Below are 22,323 nucleotides of genomic sequence, written 5' to 3'. Positions count from 1 at the left end.
GAGGAACCTAGAGGGGCCAAAGAAGTGCATTGTGACAGTAGGAGTGTCCCAAGGTTCTGTATTGGGACCACTGCTGTGGAACATAATGTACGATGGAGTGCTTGGCCTACGCGTGCCGGAGGAAGCAACGCTGATTGGTTTGCGGACAACCTGGCGGTAGTTGCAATTGCAAAGCATCCCGAGGATGTTGAGCTTTATGCAAATGAAGCCATTCATACCATCAAGTCATGGTTAAGAATGGACAAGCTAGACCTGGCGGACGAAAAGACGGAGGTGGTCCTCATTACCAACCGCAGTATGAACAACACGGTTAATATCCAGGTTGGCAATCGTGAGGTCAACTATCAAATACCTGGGGGTGATGATCGATGCCAAGCAAGGCAGCAAATGTTAGCTTATCCCTTGCAAGGATGATGCCTAACGTGGGAGGGCCGAAGTATAGCCGCAGGCTATTCATCGCAGGAGTGGTGAAGTCGATCCTGCTATACGCGGCCCTTGTCTAGGCGGGAGCGTTGTACCACGCTGTAAGCCGGAGGAAGATATGTTCGGCATACCGGCCAATTGCGCTAAGGGTATGAAGCACATTTAGGACGGCTTCGACGGAAGCAGTGTGTGTCATCGCGGGAATGATCCCTGTAGATCTTCTAGCGAGGCACACTGGCTCTACGAAAAACGGAAGGCAAATCCTGCCGAGGTGAATGGGGATTTCTGAAAATGTTTCTGAAGGTGAATTTTGTGGCAAGTGGCAACAACGGTTGGATAACTCCGACAAGGGCCGGTAGACCCATACATTGATCCCGTGTATCGAGAAATGGGTCCACCGAAAGCACGGAGAATTGAATTACCACCTGACGCAAATCCTTTCGGGACACGGTGGCTATAGGAAGTACCTGTATCGCTTCGATTTGGACGAGTCTCGCAACTGCCCTGAGTGCGGTGCTGCACCCGAGGACCCGGAGCACGTTATGTTCCGTTGTCCCAGATTTCTGCAGCAGAAAAGTAAGGTTGAACAGCATCTTGGGGGCGGCATCGAGCCCTCTAACCTGGTGGAAGAGATTCTGAAGTCGGAGGAAAGCTGGATGGTGATAAATGAGGCAGTAGCCGTGGTGCAGACAAAAATCCTGGAGTTGGATCGAGCTCGAAAGGCGGCGCGACGGAGACGCGACATAGACAAGTTGGTGTAGCGAACCAGAGCCTCCCCCGCGAAGTAGTACTTCACGGTGATCCCGCGTAAGTAGAAGAGTGGTGTGGTTTTAGTGGGTGCGAATCACATACACTGCTGCAACCTGGCGCAGCAGCGTCTTTCTAAGATTTCTACCTCCATCCATAAATTAAAAAGACTCCCAGATCCTATCAGGCCAGAGTACCCTCATAGATTATCTTCAGTTCGATTCTAGTAGTCTTCTTTTCCATGATAATAGCCATTTCGGCAAAGTCTGTGGCTTGGCAAGAGAGCAAGCAGATGTCTTAAGCGCTGTTGAGCTAGGATATTCTAATTAATTGAATACCAGGCAAAAGAGGACGATAGTAGGGTAAAACTCTTTATACAAAGAGTGTTGCTTCGCATCCTTTTTCTGCTTGCGAGGCTATTAAATTTATTCATTCCGGCTGAAGTCCATGGTCTCCATGTTCTTTGTTTCCTTCTTTTCTACGAAGCCTTCGCCTTTCCTTAAAGTATTAGATATTACAGGTCTTATTGGCCAAACTTGTTGGCCTTTCATTTTGCCCAGCTCTTTGTTAGTTATGATAATGATAATCCTCTCAAGGGAAGTTTCACTGGGTCTTAGAAGAAATATTGTCCTGTGGCGCGGCAGGATTCGCGGCATTCGAAATTTATTTCGAATATTGCGAATGCGAGCGGACAGATGACGCCACCGACGCCCTCCACTCAGTTAAGATCTCGCCACAGGAGTGGAGATCAGAGTGCCATGACTAAATAGCATACCAGGAGAAAAATAATTGTTCAGTGCGAACCTTTCGATTTACTTCGAGAAATTCTGATTGACGACTGATGAGTCGCGTGAGTAAGGCTTGACGATTCGGAACCGGCCGTTCACTGTCTTCCCGGCGCGAAATACGATGCAATCAACCTTAAATCCGAGCGAAATTCAATTTAGTTTGATACTGATGTAATCCAATAGTAATAGTAATTCAATATTAGGTTCTGCTACCACTTTTGTTAAGACTAGTTTCATCCTCAATAAAATCATTCCATCATATCGCAGCCATAATTATATTTTCGATAAAACGATTACAAGCAAAACCTTTTATTTAGTTTAATGATTACAAACAAAACTTTTTATTTAGTTAAAGGATTACAAGCAAAACACTTTATTTAGTTTAAAACTGATATCTGATAACTATGAAATCAACCGCCACTTTTTACTAATCAAACACAACTCTTTTTTTCAAAACGTCTCAAAATCGGCAATTATTTTTCTCCTGTCATCCTATTTAGTCATGGCACTCTGATCTCCACTCCTGTGGCGAGATCTGAACTGAGTGGAGGGCGCGGGTGGCGTCATCTGTCCGCTCGCATTCGCAACATTCGAAATAAATTTCGAATACCGCGAATCCTGCCGCGCCATAGTCCCTTTTTAAGGACTATAATATACCTATTAATTACAGTATAGCGATCAAGCTTACAACCAGCAGGAATTTTAATATATTCCCTATTTCCAAGTATACCAACCTGGCATCTGGTATTAAGTATTCTTTCTGCCGGGCACAGACATGAAGGAGGTTTTGCTACTCTACAGTGTTCATAGATAACCCTAGCTTCCCCAGGTGATAATTTAGCATCTTTCCATGAGCACCGTGGATTATTCCATTCCTGGTAGATATTTCTTATGATATCTTTCTCCTTTAACTGGGAACATAGGCGCCAAACTTTATTTTTAATTAACGAGCGTAGTGTGTCGTATACTTTTGAATGGCCCGGGAAGTAAGTGACATTGATATCACTTTCGCAAATAGTTCAGCAATAATATGTATATCGGTTAAAGTGAGGGACTAACCAGATCACTCCGAGACAGATGGCGGTGATCGAGAGGACGCTATTTGTCAAAACTTCACCGCATCCCCTATTCCGATTGCAATCTCATTGTAGTCCAATCGAGTTTATTTCCGCCTTTCTTGACAATAAACTTTTCTTTGATATTGACGACTTAGGGGCAAGTTGGAAGCTTCTGTTTTATTAAAGGGAAAACTTACCTAACCCCGCAAGGGTAGAAATATGGTATGATAAAAACCGGCTGTCGTTGGATGAAGAAATTCGAAATCAAAAGTTACAAGCTAAAAGATATCCACGTCTTTCTTGTGTCTTGTGCCTAGATATGTATATATCAATATCGTTAAAAACTATGAAGTAGAGAAACAGAAAACAACTTATTTGAGGCTTATTACATGCACGGTACCATAACAATTGACAAAATCAATCAGAATAACACGAAACCGATTCATGCTTGTATCTAAACACGAGGGCAAACTTTAAAGCAAACAGAACTACATACGTAGCTCAGATTGTTTCTACCTTGATTTAAGATTTGTTTGTCTCAACGTGTGGCCCGTCTGGAAGAAATGACAGTAAATCAACAGAACTATAAATAATTCCGTGGTGGTTTTACGTATGAATACCATAATAGTATCTCTTTATGAATTTTGGATATTATTTGCAGAAATAATAACTATAATGTCTCAAAGGGGCAGGGGCAGTACTGTAATCACTGCATGAGTCGTTGATTAGAAGCGAAATATGTGCTGTTGAATTTGGGTGGGAGGCACACATGTTACGAGTATATTCTATTATTTGTGTCTAATTTACACGAGACTTCTAACAAAATAAGATAAATTTATCATTAGAGATAATTGTAAGACATATCATGACTATTTAGATAATATTAGAGTAAAGCTGATGATGATGAGTCTGCGATTTTCAGGCGCCTGGGACAAGGATTACTGGAATGTGCATAAACTTTCCGATAAAGTTGGATCCCATTTTGTTAGCCGTGGCCCAGCAGTTCAATTTGAAACTAGCAAATTCATTGTAACGGAATTCTAGGACTTGACTCACAGCTGAGTCACCTTATCTAAGATCTGGTTCGAGATTTGATAGAATCTTTCGTTGCGAAACCTTAATGCTTTCTCCAGACATTGTCAGTACTGCTTAATGCTAAAACAATAACTTTCGGTGCAGTAGAGAGAGTGAGAGAAAAGTCTCCGCTGAGTAACTGAACGTGTATTTGCCGGATAGATTTTTAAGGTTTTGTGCTTGTCTATCGAACTTCCGAGAAGAAAGAAATCTTCAAGACACTAGCCTGGAAACTTCCATGCGTGCGATTCCACATTTTATATGTTCGTTATCTCATTTGCCAAGATGCCAGTTGGCATCAGCCCAAATTCTTAAGGCTATCCTTCTGTGGACTTCTCTCAGCCTATGCGCCTTAAATGAGATCTGCAATGTCTTAGGGAAAGGAACGCCGTAGAGGAAGATGGAGCTCACCACCCTGTCTATAAGCAGCCTGCAAATATGTATGCCGTGGCCCTGTTTTGTTGGAAGTACACTGCGCGTGTTGCTTATAACTGAGCTTCGCGACTATTATTACTTCGAAGTATTTGATGGCGGGCTTGGAAGCGATGGTATGCTCCCCAATTCCTATTTTGTAATTTCGTTTACGGCGTTTGGTAATGAAACTGCTTCAGGAAGTGCCAGAGATTGCACTTTCTACTCTCCAACCGAGCCTTAAAAACACTGATTACTTCGCATGAGTATAACTTACAATCGGTGGCCAAATTATTAGAGTCACCTTCGAAAATATACGTAATTTCACTTTATATGGAAGAAAAGGTAACAGACATGTTACCAATTTTTCCAAATTATTTATGACGCCAAACATCTCAAAATTAAATATTCAGTTAGGCCGTCTTTTGTTGGAATCATAAATCTTAGTCTATCTATCTATCTAGCATACTTTCTTCTTCTTTTTCTTCGTCGGTCGGCACGTCGTGATGGGTTTCGCCATTTGGTTCTATCAAATACCTGATATTGATGCAATCGCGAAGCTTTTAAATCCGCATCCAGCGTATTAAGCCACCGGCGTTTCGACTGACCTTTTAGTCGTTTAACATCGACTTCCATGTTCAGACTAATCTTGGCAAAATAATTCTCGTTAGCGTGAATTACGTGAGCATACCATCGAAGACGCCTCTCTCGCAGTTTTTCCACGATCAGTGCAACCCCATATCGATCGCGGATATCCTCATTTTGGATCTGATCAAAACGCGTCACGCCACTAGTCCAACGCAACATCTTCGTCTCCATTACCGCAAGACGTCGTTCATTGTCTTTTATAGTCGCCAACACTCAGAACCATAGAGAGCGACAGAACGGACGACATTGCGGTGAAAGTTTAAAGTTGAGACGTTCGTTGATATGTTGATCACAAAGAACACCATTTGCGGAACACTTCATCCAGGTTCGTTCATGTTTGAAGCAATTTCATAACGCAGTTCTCTATTGGCTGATAGTACAGTGAGCGCAATTTCTATAGGTGCTATGGCATTTTTAATAATTTTCAAGGAAGGCACAAAGAACGCTTGCTGTATCATGACCACTTGCATTAATATCTGTTCTCGGGTTTGCTGGGAAGGCGTTTTGACATTTGCAATGTGATCAGCTGATTAGTTGTGCTAATTTCTATTTTTTTATGGTGAAAATCCGTTTTCAACTGCGCAATTTCTATAAGTGCATAGGAAAAAAAAATTTATAGGGTGTTGTTTAGAGGGGGCTTTTCGTACAAAAAACGGTGTGTTATTAGTAATAGTATTGTTTAATGTTATATAGGTTATGATAAAATCCATAGTCTTATATTATTGTTTTATATAGCAACAACAGTATGCCACGTGGAAAAGTATTAACTGAAACAGAACGAGTAAAAGCAGCCACTATGAAGAATCTGGGATGCAGTATGCGAGCTATAGCAAAGGAAATCGGCAGATCATTAAATGTTATCCGAAATTTTTTCAAATTAGGGGAAAAATACGCCGCCCGAAAGCACCCGAAAGGAAACAAAAAAGTTGGAAACAGGCTCATCACACAAATTAAGGATGAAGCGACGAAAAATAAATTAAGTCCGGCTGAAATTGTTTCCAAACTGAATCTTCCCATCAAAAAGAGGCGTGTTCAGCAAATTTTGCGGGCCGATATCAATTTAAAATACAAGAAACCGGCGAAAGCTCCGCACCTAACACAGTGCCATAAAACCGCCCGGTTAGATTTTGCACGGAAACATATGAAATGGGAAGATGAATGGAAAACAGTTATCTTTTCTGATGAAAAGAAATTCAATTTAGATGGCCCCGATGGGTTTAGTTGTTACTGGCACGACCTACGAAAAGATAACCCTCCGCGTATGAGCAAAAACTTTGGTGGTGGAAGTTTAATGATTTGGGGTGCTTTCTCCTATCATGGAAAACTTCGTCTTGGGATAGTACCCACAAAAATGAACTCAGACATTTACACCGATTTGTTAGAGGTTATTCTTGTCCCATATCTAGACGAGAAAAATAACATAGATTTTATTTTCCAACAAGATAACGCCGCCGTCCATGCTTCCCGATTCACAAAATCTTACCTAGATTCTAAAAACATAAAAATAATGGAGTGGCCCTCCCGTAGTCCCGACATAAACCCAATCGAAAACCTTTGGGGAATACTATCCAGAAGGGTTTATGCAAATGGGCGGCAGTTTAGCTCAGTCGCTGAATTAAAAAAGAAAATATTAGAGTGCTGGGGGGAAATCGATGATAATGTACTGAACCCTTATTAATTCAATGCCAAACAGAATATTTCAAATAATAAGAAATAATACTAATAATAATAATACTACTAATAAAGTTTGATTGATGTCTTTTATTCGATTGGTAAAAGTGTCACAATGAAAGTGCACCTATGGAAATTTCCCACTGAAATGCTATTTTTTGTTAATTTTTTTAAGAATAATATTTATTTCTTAATTTTTTGTTTGTATTATAATTTAAAATAAATGTGTCCACTTTACTTTGAATATAATATTTTGTTTTAACATGAATTTCATCTCAAAATTGAAAAAAATTGGGTGTGCCTATAGAAATTGCGCTCACTGTATTGACCCGCGATATTTAAATCACTCAGTTCTGGACAGGTCACTGCAGCTGACAGTGATTGTGCCTGTTTCATGAAGAGCGGTCGTCAAAAACTCAGTTTTATTCAGATTCAATCTGGACCGTGTTGCATGAGGCGATCATTCCATTTTTGGACAAGTTGCTCGAGATTAGTTTTGCTATTAAAACTAGGAAAACGTCATTTCGATAAAGCAGTGTATAGGCCGCTGGACGTTGTCCCGTATGACAGTGTCCATAACAAGAATAAAGAGGAGTGGTGAGGGGGCGCTTTCTTGATGAACACCAAGAGAGACACAAAGCGGTTTTGATACACCCGCCACACTTCGAACTTTACTTTTCGGATCGTGATAGAGCAATTGAACCCAGTGCACGAGTTCTTCTGGCATTAAGTGTTGTCTTAGAGCATACCACATGAGTTTGTGTGGCACACGGTCAAACGCTTTCTCCAGATGCAGAAATGCAATATAAAGAGGACGATGCTTCTTACGGTGTTTCTCCATGAGTAACCGCGTAGCGTGTATTGCATCAATAGTTCTTGCAAGTTCCTCGGTCTTTCCAGTGAGAGTGCCAATATTTAGCTTGCAGACACGTAATTATTTTGCTCGGCTTAAGTTACGTAGGCCCTGACGACGTTCATGCGTCCCTTGCCCATTTTTTAAACACGTAGTCAACTTACGAACTTGTTTTCAAAAACTTCGAACAATTGCAAGAAACTTCAGCAGCGACATCTTAGTTGGTAGAAGTAAATCTCTATTGCTTAGAAAATCGGCGGCGGCGGTTTTCACTCTCAACTACGATATTTTTCTTCTTCAAGCTATTTATTTTCTTACATATTTTGAATATTTTAATTTTAATTTAATAATGAAGGGCGGTACAAAATGGATGGTATAAAAACGTTTGATCCCACAGTTTATGACTTATCAGAACAAAGAGCAGTATAAATGTGTTCACCGCCGCAGTTGAAAACTGAAGAGACCGGCTTATTTCCATGCGGTCCTTACTGTCCCAACCAACGGCATTTTTCCACCGCTAATTTTCCACTCCCTTGGTGCGTTCTAAAATGAGTGAGTGGAGAGTTCCGCGCCATCTACCCGTCCGCATCCGCAACATTCGAAATAAATTTCGAATGCTGCAGATCCTGCCGTGTCACATCACTCCGCCCCTAGACGAAACCTAGGGGGTTTCGGCGACGGATCCTGGAACTCCGTTCCCCGTTAATCCACAAAACGGACACGACGCTGCTTCGGGGCGCACACGGGTTTCAGTCTGGACAAAGAGACCGCCTTTTTGTGTCCACCGATCTCGAGCTGGAAGAAATGTTCTCCCCTCTCGAAAACGCGGTACGGGCCCTCATATGGAGGCTGCAGCGGCTTCCGGACGGCATCCGTCCTGACCAGAACGTGCGTGTATGTGTCTAGCTCCTTGGCGAACAGGCAGGTGTGGGCGAGTGTCGAGTGGGTGGTGGCGCTTTGATGCGTCGGAGATTGTCCCTCAGCAGACGCACCAACCCCGACTCCGTGAGACCCGATCTCTTGTCGAAGACCGGATCGCTGGAGAGTCTTGGGTTCTCCCCGTATACCAGCTCCGCGGGGCCAACCAACGGCATTTTTCCACCGCTAATTCTCCATTCCCTTGGTGCGTTCTAAAATGAGTGAGTGGAGAGTTCCGCGCCATTTACCCGTCCGCATTCGCAACGTTCGAAATAAATTTCGAATGCTGCAGATCCTGCCGCGCCACAATTTCTCGACAGGACCGGGGTCTACCTATCGCATCGACTGAGGTTGTTTCTAAAGACATTGGATGAATTTTCTTGGTCGGCGTGTCGCGGGTCCTGCCACCAAGAGAGATCAGGTGGAATTTACCATAGTGGAATAATTCCAATTCAATAATTTAATTGATGAATACAAAGTCCTGCCCACATGACATGGCAGTCTGTCTATTCCTTTGCCCTTTCCACTGACCCTCTTTTTAAGTCTTTGAAAGTTCTGTGGCCCCGGTGCGCATGGGGTACTCATTAAATGAACTCGCCCGTGTAGAGGCCCGTAAGGCCCTAGGCTCTAGTCCCACAAGTTTGGTCGAACCGCACCCTGAAGATATTCCTCCGAAAAGGATTTACATCAACTTTTCTGGCCAGAACTATGTATGTATATTGAACTACGTAAAAGCTACTAATAGAATGTCCCTTGCATTTGTTTCTCTGGTACACTATTCGAGGCCCCAAGCTTAAGTTACTGGCAATCACCGTTTGACTTTATCACCTTGCGTGGAAAAAGGACTATAAAGTATTACCTTTAATTCAGATGCCATGTTCAGTGTCAAACATGATGGCCTGACTCATAAAGTGTGTGGTTTGGAAACTGCACGTCCATATCGTCCTTTCACAGTTGGATCTGTGAGCCATGCATTACCGCCATGCAATTTGCTAGGAAGATTGGAACTGTAAACAGCCACACATGCATTATAACAGTAAAATCGTTCAACGTTGAGCCTAAGGGGGTCCCGATGCATGCAAAAGGGAGTGCCCATTTTTTCCGCCAAATATAGGCAGGTAGAGTATCAAATGAGAGGTCTTAGTTTTACCATCAAGTGGAAATCAAAAATAAAGTAGTAAGTAGTACCATACTTTCGGGAAATTGAATAGAACCAGGTTATGAAGTTATTAGCTATGCTCTGTGGTTAGGTTGCGCTTTAATTTTGTGGTTGCGTTGAACAAATTTACCTCTTTGTAGAAATGTATCCATGATGATCTTTTGGTGGAAATTACGCCTTTCTTAAGAACTTCCAGATTCTCTTCGTACCGACTTCAGTCATATGTTGACAAATCTGACTTCCACCATTTTCCTCTTTTCGGAAAACTGAGAGGGAACTTTCCTTAAAAGCTTTTCTCAAGCTCATAGTGATCCGATGGGTTCAACTCCATCAATGGGTTTGATGCAGTTTCTAGGGATCGCGATTCAGGCGCTCAGTGTAAGTTTGTTCATTTCTATGGATTTCAGTATAGAACAGCTAGAGGTGGAGATTACCTGCTACCTGAGGATGTCTCAATAATATCGGTAGTTTCTCATCTAGTCGCAAAAACGAAGGTGGATGCATTCTAGTATATTGAGAATCTGCAGTTTGAATCCCACCAAAATGTCAGCAATTTAGATTTTGGGGTGCTGATATTAGAACGTTGCTACCTGCTACTCCTTTGCCCTCGATGCTTGATTTTATTAGGGGACTTTTTGTCCAATTTTTTCTTCTCGCTTTCAATTCTTCCAATGTATTGCTGTTCATGTATTTTGCAGCCCACTTACATTTCTGTAGCTGTCTAGTTTATGGTTAAACCTCTGTAGTAGTCGCGTCCTTGTTTGCCATCAGCTCTTAGCGTGCAAATTATTTTTTCCACATGTTTGACACATTTGACGTCATATACCTTTGTATGCTAGCGTGTAACTAGATGCGTTTCCAGCTAGCGGATCGATGTCGGCAATGGAAAAGTATTTGTGTATAGTGTGATGTGAAGTTATGAACGCTATCTCGTGACACAAGCAGCGTGGTTGAAAGGTACCCACGGGTTTACCTTACCATACATGTATATCATCCACCGGTTTTATCGGTAACGCAATGTACGCTCCAACGAGGTAGTGGAGAGGAGGTTCCTTTAAATTATATTTTCAGGAGAAATGCTTGGTTTACATTATCACATTCCTTTGCCTTTTCATCTATCTAAATCTTATTAAAATCACTGTCTAGTCACCGGTCTGTCTGTTACACAATTTTTCTCGGAAACGGCTACACCTTCTGAGACAAAATTTATTGGGTATATGCAGACTATGAAAACACGTGCATACAGCGAAAGCATGACTCTGTATGTAGTTTAAGGGGGGTTCCCACAAACGAGAGACCTTCCGGGTGTTTTTATATTATTTTCATATTTTTTCTTCATTTTATTTTGTTATTATTAATGGTTAGTTGCTTTTCTCACATGAATTTAAATTTGAATATTAAAAATAAAGCTTAGCTGAAAGATCACCAAAGACCTCCTAACAAATAAATGATCGGTGCGATCAGCGGACATTCATAAAAGAAAATTCCCAATGGGTAGGCTGGAAAACCATCTTGCCTTCAGTCAAAAATATCTGTGACTCTAGCGGTTTATAGGGCATACTCCTTATAAGACCACAAGCCGCTCAAATGGAACTCAAAAGTGAGAAATCCTTCATAGTATATTACAAGCAAAAGATAAATAACTTCGTAACTTTACTAAGACATGAAGCCAATATAGTTGACAAAAAGCATCGAATTCTCGCGGTCTACACATTAACGAAATTGCCTTGAAATAGGCACAATCACTGTCAGCGGCAGTGATCTGCCCAGAACTGAGCGATTTAAATACCTCAGGTCAACGCTATCACCCAATGGAGAACTATTTTATCAAATTGCTTCACACATTAACGCAACCTGGATGAAGTGGCGTTCCACAACTAGTATTCTTTGTGATCGACATATTAACAAACGTCTCAAATCTAAAATTTAACGCAATGTCGTCCGTCCAGTCGCCCTCTATAGTTCTGAGTTTTGGCCGACCATAAAAGGCAATGAACGACGTCTTGCGGTAATGGAGATGAAAATGTTGCGTTGGACTAGGGGGTAATACGTTTTGATCACATCCGAAATGAGGAAATCCGCGATCGATATGGGGTTGTACCGATCGTGGAAAAATTGCGAGAGAGGCGTTTTGGATTGTATGGTCACGTAATTCGCGCTAATGAGAATTCACTTGCCAAAATTGGTCTGAACATCAAAGTCGATGGTAAACCACCAAAAGGCAGACCTAAGCAACGGTGGCTTGATACGCTGGATGGAGATTTAAAAGCCTCTAGATTGCATCCGGACCAGGCATTTGATAGAGCCAAATGGCGAGACCGATCACTACGAGCCGACCTCGCTTGTGAACGGGGGAAATGCTGAAGAAGAAGAAGAAGAAGATCGAGTCCTTAGATCAGCCTGTATTTAAGTGCGGGTCCACCGAAGTCTGAAGGTGTCTCAACACATTTTCGAACTGAGAAGCCCGTGAGTTTTACGTCAAGGATCATTCCAACTTATTTACCAGGAGTTTCCCTATATAGATTTTCTTCAGTTAAGGTTATATAGCTTCTTAGTTAACCATCAGCCTCTCAATCTCGGTGCCTCAGGTTGCAATCCTGTTTGGTCATGGATGTTAGTACTGTTCTGCTGGAGGCTTATATACATCTTAGAAGCTACAAAATATTGATTTCTCAGTAACTTCTCTTTACAGCTCAACTGGGTTTGCGACTCCGCATTTGAATCAACTGTTGGTCAGTCGATGTTTTTCGTCGGTTCTATGATAGGGACGATGATATATGGAATCCTTTCTGACCACATCGGGAGACTTCCGACAATTATTATTTCTAATCTGTCGGGAATTATTGGAGATTTTTCAACATCATTTGCTAGGAGCAGTATTACATTTGGTGTATGCCGTTTTGTATCAGGACTAGCAGCGGATACTAACTACGTCCTTATGTATATTTTAGGTAAGAAATTATTCGAATTTTATTTCTGATTAGTTACTAATTGTTGCTTCATAGTCATGGAATACCTACATCCATCAATGAGAACGTTCGGCTTGAACCTCTGCGCTGGAATATTTTACAGTGCGGGGCTAGTCGTTGCTCCGTGGCTGGCTGTTTGGGTTGGCGACTGGCAGTCGTATCTAGCTCTAGCATCCTTGCCATTGCTGGCGATAGTTACTATATATTTCATTTTACCAGAGAGCGCTCAGTGGTTGGTAACAAGGAATAGATTCGAAGATGCCGTGAAGTCTTTAAAGAAAGTGGCGCGTATAAACGGTCGAAAAGTTGAAGATGAAGTTTTTAAAGAATTTCAAGATTTCTATAGAAAGGATATTGATGCTAAGGAGAAAAAAGATAATTTCATTGGAATGTTCAAAACGCCAAGATTGCGCAAACTGACGTTCATATTGTTTTTCAAATCGTAAGTATTTGTCAAGCTTTTTTATGGTTTCATGTCGAAACATTCACTCATTTTCTCTCCCTTTTCTCTCTACATTTGTTCCTGATGTACACGTTTAGAAAAATTAAGTTTCCACTGAGTTTCGGTGAGCAGTTTCCTTTTATTTCAAATTTGCATTGGATCAAGGTGTTTATGCTCTGTATGTCTATAGTTCTGCACACTACGCCAGTCTTATCTAGAAGTTCCTGTTCTCAAAGGTTGGGTTAAATATATGAATCTACGACGCTATCCTATAAATATATTAGATTTTCATGAATGAAAGTTAGTCTCCCCAATGACTGTCAGGGAGTGTGAAATTTAAAAATGAAAGAAAAGCTTTATGGAATTTCTGGTGGAACCTGACAGTCTAGGTAGAATAAGGAGTGACTTTTTGCGGATTCAGAATCCAGCGTCTAGCAGGCACCTCATTTGTTGGTACGAAAAATTAATAGCCGGTTATCTTGTCCAGCTGTTGGTGTTAGCTTGTCTCTTCTCTTCTCCTTTGTTCGTCTGCCACGCCTCATTTCTCTCTTTTCTCCGACCTGTTTTCAAATCTTTCCTTCCCCTTTGGCCGTCCTTCGTCTCTTCCTCCATCCTTCCGTTTCACCTATCGCCTTTCTTCTCTCCCCCTCCTCTTTTCCCACTTTCATTTCCTGAACTGTTTTCTTTTTCCCCCTCTCAGCTTTTCTCTTTCCATCCTTCTTTTGTCCTATCTCGCCCTCTCCCCACGTTCTAACCTCTTTTATTCTCTCTCTCTTCCTCACCTCCACCACCATTCTCATCCTCTTCTCTGATGCTTCTCTCCTTCCGTCGCTTTTTTTTAATTCTTTTCTTCTGTTTCCCCTTCTCCTCCTCTTTCCTTGCTTCTTTTTTCTCCTTCTCCTGCTTTCTCTTCCCCAAGTCAATTTGATCCTCCTCTTGTTGTGGAAGAAGCTTTGTTGTTAATGTGAGCAAAAGCGTTAGCAGTTTTTGAAACACGTACCTCAGCCGTTGCAACTTTTATAGGCAGTGTCACCCCAGTTCTTGTCCGCTTTAAGTCATTTTATGGAAATTCGCCACTTGGTCCTACATATGATCCGCTACTTCAGAAGTTCCAGCACTTAGCCCCGTTATTGATGATTCATATTGCCCCTTCCGTTTTGAGAAATCTTCCTGCTTGGAGACAAGATGACCTTAATGTGTTGATTTGTAAGCTCGGTTTCTTACTTGGGGGTAAATATGCCCTAGTCAAAGCGATCGCATCAGCATCAAAAGTATAACCTCCTCAACACTCTGTTGCGAGATTGCTTTTCAGGAACTGGTAACCTCCATTAGAGCTGCCGGTGAAGATAACCTGGATACTTTGAGTATAGTGTTCATTTTTCTGCAAATTTATTTCCTTTAAGTCACATATGTCGTACATGTTGTGTCAGCAGACTAGCTTAATCCTTTCCCAACCTTGGCCTCCTTGGCCAACACGATGTCCAGCTCTACAAAGGCGTTGGAAAGTGTTTGCTCCCTGATATTTGTAAATTGGCTACCCCATTTCCCGACTTGCGTGATGGTCCCTCTTTTCTTTGCATTACAAAATCGCCATGGTATAACCTGTGCTCAACGTGACCAACGTGACCTATTTTTCACATGACCAAAATATGAAGTTATCCGAAGTCAATCTGGGATGGAATTCTCTTTCCCGTTGGCGAATCATTCTTAGATCCCCAGATTATAGAGCCGCAATGTATTGTTGATCGCTGGTCATGAAATTTTCCAGTACCTGACACTATGGACTCTGTAGCAATGGGCTTATTAAGGATAGTACCCTTGCAAACCTTGCTTCGAAATGTCGGAGTACTATCGATATTTAGGGTAGTACGCGTAAAAACTAGTGGCACACGTTGCATTCAAAACATCTTTGAGATAAAGGGCGGGGATTGGTTGAAGAGATTACCACTGGATTACGGGAGCAGATCAGCAGTAACTGCAGGTGCAGCGATAAATAACTCTGAGGGGAGACCCTCAAGCCTAGCAGCTTTACTCCCTTTAAGTGCTTCGATGGCATCGATGGTATCTGCATTTTACGGTGTCTAGCCATTTCATCCACAACAGGAGGAACTTCACCGGATGTAATATGATTGAAGTGTTCTTTCCACCTCTTCAGCTGTAGATCATCATGGATGAGAAGTCGACCATTAATGTCTATGACAGGATCATCAAAAGATTTGTGACCCCATGCAAGCTCTTTCGTGATGCGGTATACATTCCTGAAATGATGGCATATTCTCTTTTGTCGCGGCGCACATTATACTGAACACGAAGTTCGAGCGCGTCAGGCCCACCGTCGCTCGCAGCGGTCAGTGGAGTGTTCATTTCCTTCCGGTCAGCCATCCGTTTCCACGATTCCGCAGTCGGGCAAACCTCATGATGCCCCCTCGGGGCGTGGCCGACGACATGAGTAGCACCTGAGGAAAGAACATTTTTGGTTACCGCCCAATACTTATCGATATTCTCAGGCGAGTTACTCAATATATCTGCTGTTCGATCAGCAAGATAGCTCTCTCGCTGTCGAGCGACAGCATTCAACCTGTGGAGTCGCAGCTTTTCAACCCTGTAAAAAGTCGCGGAACAACATGCAAGCGAACCTAAACGATCCTTAGATGGTAGATATACAAATTGTTCGATGACTTGTGTCTGCTGTCTGTCTGTTCTGCTCATTAATGAATATAGGGAGAATGCGATGACCCGTCAGACTGAGAACATTGGTTTTGTTGGTGTTTATCTTCAGTCCAAATTTAAAATCCTCTCTCTCCAAATCCAGAGTCATTTGGCCAAGGTCCATAACCTGGTGGGGTCACAGTTCTCTAACTCTGCGAGAAGTGGCGGAAACAACACACAAGCGAACATAAGCGACCATTAGATGGTGATTCCTTTCGAAGCCGATGTTAGCGCCTTTCCTTATTACTTACATCCAGCAGACAATTTCTAAATTTATTGCTGATGATGAAGTGGTCGATTTGATTGCTCATAAGGCGTTGATAAATTGAAAGTCAACCGACCTGAGGCTCCGAGATCGAATAATGTGCCACCAATTATGAGGCGGTAAAAGTTGTAGAGATCCACGAACCTTCCACCGTTGCGGTTGCCAAGATCGTGTTTCCCCATCACATGTCCGAGCAAGGTTTCGCCAGATCCCACTTTGGCATTCAGATCATCCATCCATCATAATGTCACCTTTAGGAAGGCTCCCCTGAACTGCATCTAATTGATTATAGAAAGCATCTTTCTCCACTATATCGCAAGTCTCCGTTGGTATGTAGCAATCGTGCAAATTGAAGTTCATCAGAAATAGGCTCCCAGGTGAAGAGAGCGCACCTTGAAGTAGCTGTCAGAAGCAACCCGAAATTGGATTCACGTCTGCTACCACTTGGCTTTCCAGAGTGCAAAAACACATCCACACATTAGTGTGGCAAGAAGGAGAGGGGTACTTTCCAAAGTCCCACCGTCTTACTTGGCTTAGGCCTAGAATGTCCGGCTAGAGTCCCCGCCCAAGTTAGAGAAAGCAAGCTAACGTTATGGAAAAGCGTGTGTCCAGAAACCATTCATAGTTCGTTTTCGATAGCCAAAGGTCGTTGCTGCGAGGACAGTCCTTATACCGTAGCAGTGAAGTTTCAAAATTTGCAGGATGCTAGCCCACAAATTTCTATCCTATTTAGTCGCTACTTATGATAAGCAGGGGAGACTTTGAGTGTGTTCTTAAGCCATAACTTACAGAGTAATATTTATAGTAGTCCTCTAGGTATTGTGGTATCTATCATCAACGACTTCTTAAGGCAAGTAATCTGGCTCGTTTTTAATGTATCTCTCGGCATTAGTTTAAACATCATAGTACCACGAAATTATCTGAACACTAGAAACAACTCTGAGGATTACACGAATTGTGCTCGGCAAAGAAAGAATGCCAAGTATCTATCCCACTGTGTGCATCCGAGAAAATTCCCGCTCCGAATCTCCAGATCATCGGTGAGGAATTCTATGTCCCAGCCTTATAACAAGCCGCCGGTTTTCCACTCTTTCCTAGTTGGCTGTCCGCTGCAGCAAAGTTCGGCTTGCGTGTTGCGTAGTCCGGGGGGAATGCCCAGAGTTCTCGACGTACTTCATCTAGGATGTTACTTCGGTTCGCTGTCCACCATCCGAGCTGACGTACTCTAGCAGCATTCTACGCTACAACGCTATTTAATGCCGAGGTCTAGGGGGAAGAGGATGTGTGAGAGTACATTGAGAGCATCTACCGGCAGGGCCGTACAGCCATAGTACCCCCTGCAGACGCGGTTCTTTGAATCCTATTAAGCTTCATTCTATTGCACTTTTTGCACAAGACGTGCCACCATATAATAGAGTCTTACATTAAGATGAGACGCCCCACAACTTTGTACATCCAGAAAACCATCCCAGGCCGGAGATCCCAATCCGTAAAATTTCGTCCATCACTATCAAACAGAGCACCGGAGAGATGGCATCACCCTAAGGAGTGCCTCTGTTTACAGTTCTGGAAAAATGGCTTCCTACCAGATCCGACTGGATTATCTTGGTTCTTAGCTGGTTCATCTAATGCGTAAGATACCCCTCCAATCCAATACTGGTCAAGGCTTCCTTGATGGTGTTGGTACTAACGGTGTTAAATGTTACCTCTGTTTACAGGAAGACAGCTAAAGTATTCTGAGTCACCGCTCAACCTTTCCAATTACATCGTGGAGAGCAGTTTCTGTGGATTTACCTTTGAGGTAGGCGTGCTGGGACTTATAGAAATGTGTTCTTTCTATAATCGTCGTTAAGTGGATGTCCAGGTCTTCAACACCGAAGAGGTGAGACTAATTAGTCGAAAGCCCTTCGCGGACTCATGGTCGCGCGTGCCCTCTTTCGGTATGAAAATCACCTATGCGCGTCTCCGAGGCTACGGTAAATATCCCAAAGAGATACAGCTCTGGTAAATGTCGACAAATCAAGGTACAACCCTTTTTGTTGCTTCTGTAGTGTGGTTGGCATTATGCCATCTGGCCCCGGAGATTTATATGCGGAAAAGCTATTGCCCAGCCGACTTTATTCTCGGTAATTACCGATTTGATAGTCTCACATAATTGGGGTTGCGCTCCCTCCAAATAAGACTCTCAGGTCCTTCTCGCTGGTAGGCAAGTGCGTCTCAACCAACAGCTTCAGGTTTTCCGTGCAGGAGCCTTCAGACTTTTTAGTAAAGGATAGGCTCCTATGTTCCTTGGACAGAGTCTTGCTGCCCGTGTTACACACCGATAGATTTATAATATGAATTAATACACAAGTCAGGAAACGGGAAGTTGGATGCTTCAGCTATAAACGGATTTGTGTTTCGCTATGTGAAGAGCATAACGTAGTTCTCCAATGGTAGATAGCATTGATTGGAGATATTCAAATCGCTCAGTTCTGTCAATGCCAGTGATCTGCCCAGAACTGAGCGATTTAAATATCTCGGGTCAATACTATCGGCCAATGGAGAACTGCGTAATGAAAATGCTTCGCGCATTAACGCAACCTGGATGAATTGGTTTTCCACAACTGGTGTTCTTTGTGATAGACGTATCAGCGAACGTCTCAAATCTAAAATTGACTGCAATGTCGCCCGTCCTGTTACTCTGGTTACAATGGTTCTAAGTGTTGGCCGATTATAAATACAATGAACGGCGTCTTGTGGTAATGGAGATGCAGATTTTGTGTTGGACTAGTGACGTGACACGTTTTGATCACATCCGAAATGAGGATATCCGCGATCGATATGGGGTTTCACCGATCATGTACGAAACTGCGAGAGAGGCGCCTTCGATTGTATGGTTACGTCATTCGCGCTAACGAGAATTCACTTGCCAGTATTGGTCTGAACATGGAAGCCAATGGTAAGCGACAAAAAGGCCGGCGGAAAAAACGGTGGCTCGATACGCTGGATGGGGATTTAAAAGCCTCGAGATTGCACCCAGATCAGGCATAAAATAAAGTGGCGAAACCGATCACAACGACTCGACCCCGCTTGTAAATGGGACAAAGGCTGAAGAAAAAGAAGATGTGAGGAGCGATGAGTGCATGACAGTTCCATGTCACATAATTAAAAATTTTATTGGCCTCTATTTTTTAGAAAGAGATTCAAATAAATCATTTGATGTAAAGCCCTGTATTGATAATAGTCAGGTTAAATTTATGTCACTCACTGTATGCGTGGGATTTCAAAGTCCCCATATGTCCGCCAAATTTCGTTCGGATCGGTTTAGCCGTTTTGGAAAAAAGTGCGTGCGACAGACAAACAGACAGTGAATCGATTTTAATAAGGTTTTGTTTTACACAAAACCTTAAAAAAGAATGACTTACCTCTTTCTTTGATTACTTAAAGTGTATGCCTTTCCTTGGGGTCGCAGCCTATCAATAGGTTGCCCTTCTTTGCTGGTGGTGGCGGTCAGTTTGTCCCCGACTAGGTTGGTGGAACTCAAGTCCGTTTCTTCTGAAGATGCTAGGTATGCCCCTATCGGCGTCTTTGGTGCTGAGGAATAAATTATAATGTTTGCTTTGGAGGCCTTTGATGGTTCGGTCGTCGCCGATAGAGCTCCTGTACTAGTGCAATGCCGATGTCTTCCTCGTAGAGGCAAATTGGATTCAGGTCGCCGCCCAGTTTTGCGAAGCGAAATACTTTCACTTTTGTATTCCTGACTCCGAACCACACTTTGTAATCTGCCTTTTCCAGTGCCTCCAGGCACTCTCCGTTTATACGGAGCAGAAAAGGTTGGTTGTCCTCCTCTTTCTTGATAACCATCCCGTCGTCCATAGGAAACTTGGTGTTTTGAAGGCGCAGTAATTGGACGAGCTTGTCTTTATCCATTCTGCAAACAAATGCCAGCGAACAGTCTTCTGGGGATCTCGTCGATCTTAACGACGCAGAACCCGAGGACGTCCGTGGAGAATTGGGCCTCGCATGCTACAACGTGGAACCTCAGCGAGGAATCGTAGCAGGGGATAAATCCCATGTGTTAGCCTTTGTCGTCCTGGCGATGTTCAACAGCCTGGCCTTAACATTGGTCCATACCACCGGCACTAGTTTGCCGTTATTGGAATTGGCATACGCCAGCGCTACAAGGATTTCGCAGTTCGTGTTTCGTCGACTGGCTATTGCTGCTTACCTGTTTGCAGAGGCTGCGAAGCATCCGAGCCTTGGCACACTCTCCTTCGCTTGTGTTTTTCTTCGACCTCATCTTGAGATCGACTGCGTTTCAGAGCGGTGGGCTTTGCCTTCTGCTGGTCTGCCAGGCGTTTGCTGTTATATTCCTCAACAATTGCCTGGTATTTAGTGAGGTCTTTTTCACTCCGCTCATCGACCTCTTCATTCTCAGCAATCTTGCTGAGAATATACAGGTACTGGCAGGACTCCTTCGCTTCTTAACCGGTTTTCGGTGACCGAGGTTGTAAGCCCTTATATTTGATCCGAAGTCGACGATTTTCGATTAGGAGTGCTATGGGTGGTGCACGCTACACCGAGTTCAACTGCAATGGACTACACGCTGGAAATTGCAAATCCGTCTGCGGCTTTGCTCCGGACCTTGCGTTTGGCTTCAGCACAGCAGTACAATGGCTGGCTAGATACCAGCAACTCGTCCTCCGATGCCCGTGGCTGTGTGTTTTTTTGGTTTTTATTTGAGTCGTTGAATTGAAAGGGTAAGTGTCCCATTTGAAACTAAAGGTGACCAAGGTATTCACCCATATCCTCATCAACTAAATGACCTTACTCCCAGCTCGACCCTACACTCTCTTGACCCGTCCGAAGACGTTCTCCAGCGGCCACCGCGAGGAGGTCGTATGAGAGCTTGCTGAATTATGCAACATTAAACTGAAGCAGACCAGATCGTCCTTGCCTCCCATTTATTTATTAATTTAGCTTCATCTTACTCGGCCCATGCTCAGGTTCGAAAATTCCCTTTGGCTATCCTCATTAACATTGATTTAGAACTTTCCAATTTACACTGCATTTTCAAAAGTAACTTTATTTTAAAATATGTTACGTATTCGCTTTTCAGGATGGTGATAACCCTCTGCTATGATGTCGTTTCGCGGAATGTGGAAGGTATGGGTCTTTCGCCATTCATCATGTTCTCCATAAGTTCCTTGGCCGTACTGCCATCATCGATTGCCATGATTCTCCTACAAGATCGAATCGGACGAAAAGGAATGGCTTCCGGATCTTTGCTATTCGGAGCTATATTCACAACAGCGACAGGAGTAATTATAGCTTATCAGCGTGAAAATCAAAACGCATTCCTTTTGGCCTCCATGCTCTTCATTGCTCGATTCGGAGTATCGATTTCGTATGAATCCAGCGCCCAATACGCTACAGAATTGATACCAACCGCGGTTAGAGGACAAGCAGTCGGAGCAGTTCATCTCGCCGGTTATGCCATGACGTTTTTAAGTGCCTACATTATTTTCCTAGCGAAATACTTCAAACCATTGCCATCGATAGTTTTAAGTATCCTTTTATTGGCCGGTTCGTTTTGCTGCCTCCTACTTCCGGAAACATTGAATAAGTATGCAATTTGTGGTGAATGGTCCTTGATGAATAAAAGTAATATACTTTCATCTATTTTTTACAGGCGACTACCAAATTCTCTGGAGGACGGTGAAAACTTTGGCCGGGACGAAAAAATATTTGACTTCCCTTGCATAGGGAGAAAAACTGATGATGATGAGGATGTTCCAGCAAATAAAGATGTTGTAAATGGTGTTTAAATCTCAAAAGTATTATTTCGTGACTCCGTTGGAATCTGAACTCCCAATACTCCAATCAACGTCCTGGACGCATTTTAGTTCATCAAGCGGCGTCCTTCCATCAGTTCTTATCTGGTATTAGCTATCAATCGTTAGGGAATATCGAAAGGACAATTTGTGCAATTCATGAACGGTCCCGACAAACCACTGCGTCTGCAAAATAGCTCTGACAAATAGTTGCATCGCATTGTGTATTCACCAACAACAACCCTTGTGTCACTGGACTAGGAAAGCCACAACGAACAATCACAAAATCCACAAGAATTCACAAAATTTCTATTTGCATGTCTCATATGTTAGTTGGGGTGCAAGGCGTTTTTTGAACATGTCAGGACTCCT

General features: G+C 43.0%; 1 protein-coding gene across 1 annotated transcript in view; it reads left to right on the top strand.

Moving 5' to 3' along the window:
• LOC119660220 (organic cation transporter protein-like) overlaps positions 1 to 21,946 on the top strand; it is a 35,088-nt gene extending 13,142 nt beyond the window's left edge. The window contains exons 4-7 of the mRNA XM_038068658.1: positions 12,443 to 12,701; positions 12,756 to 13,161; positions 21,237 to 21,743; positions 21,810 to 21,946. Coding sequence (XP_037924586.1) covers positions 12,443 to 12,701; positions 12,756 to 13,161; positions 21,237 to 21,743; positions 21,810 to 21,945 — 1,308 coding nt within the window. The 3' untranslated portion in view covers position 21,946. The remainder of the gene's footprint in view (positions 1 to 12,442; positions 12,702 to 12,755; positions 13,162 to 21,236; positions 21,744 to 21,809) is intronic.
• The last annotated feature ends 377 nt before the right edge of the window (positions 21,947 to 22,323 follow it).

This window comes from Hermetia illucens, chromosome 6, assembly GCF_905115235.1.
Source record: "Hermetia illucens chromosome 6, iHerIll2.2.curated.20191125, whole genome shotgun sequence".
Classification (NCBI taxonomy): domain Eukaryota; kingdom Metazoa; phylum Arthropoda; class Insecta; order Diptera; family Stratiomyidae; genus Hermetia; species Hermetia illucens.
This window is presented reverse-complemented; position numbering and strand designations above follow the sequence as displayed.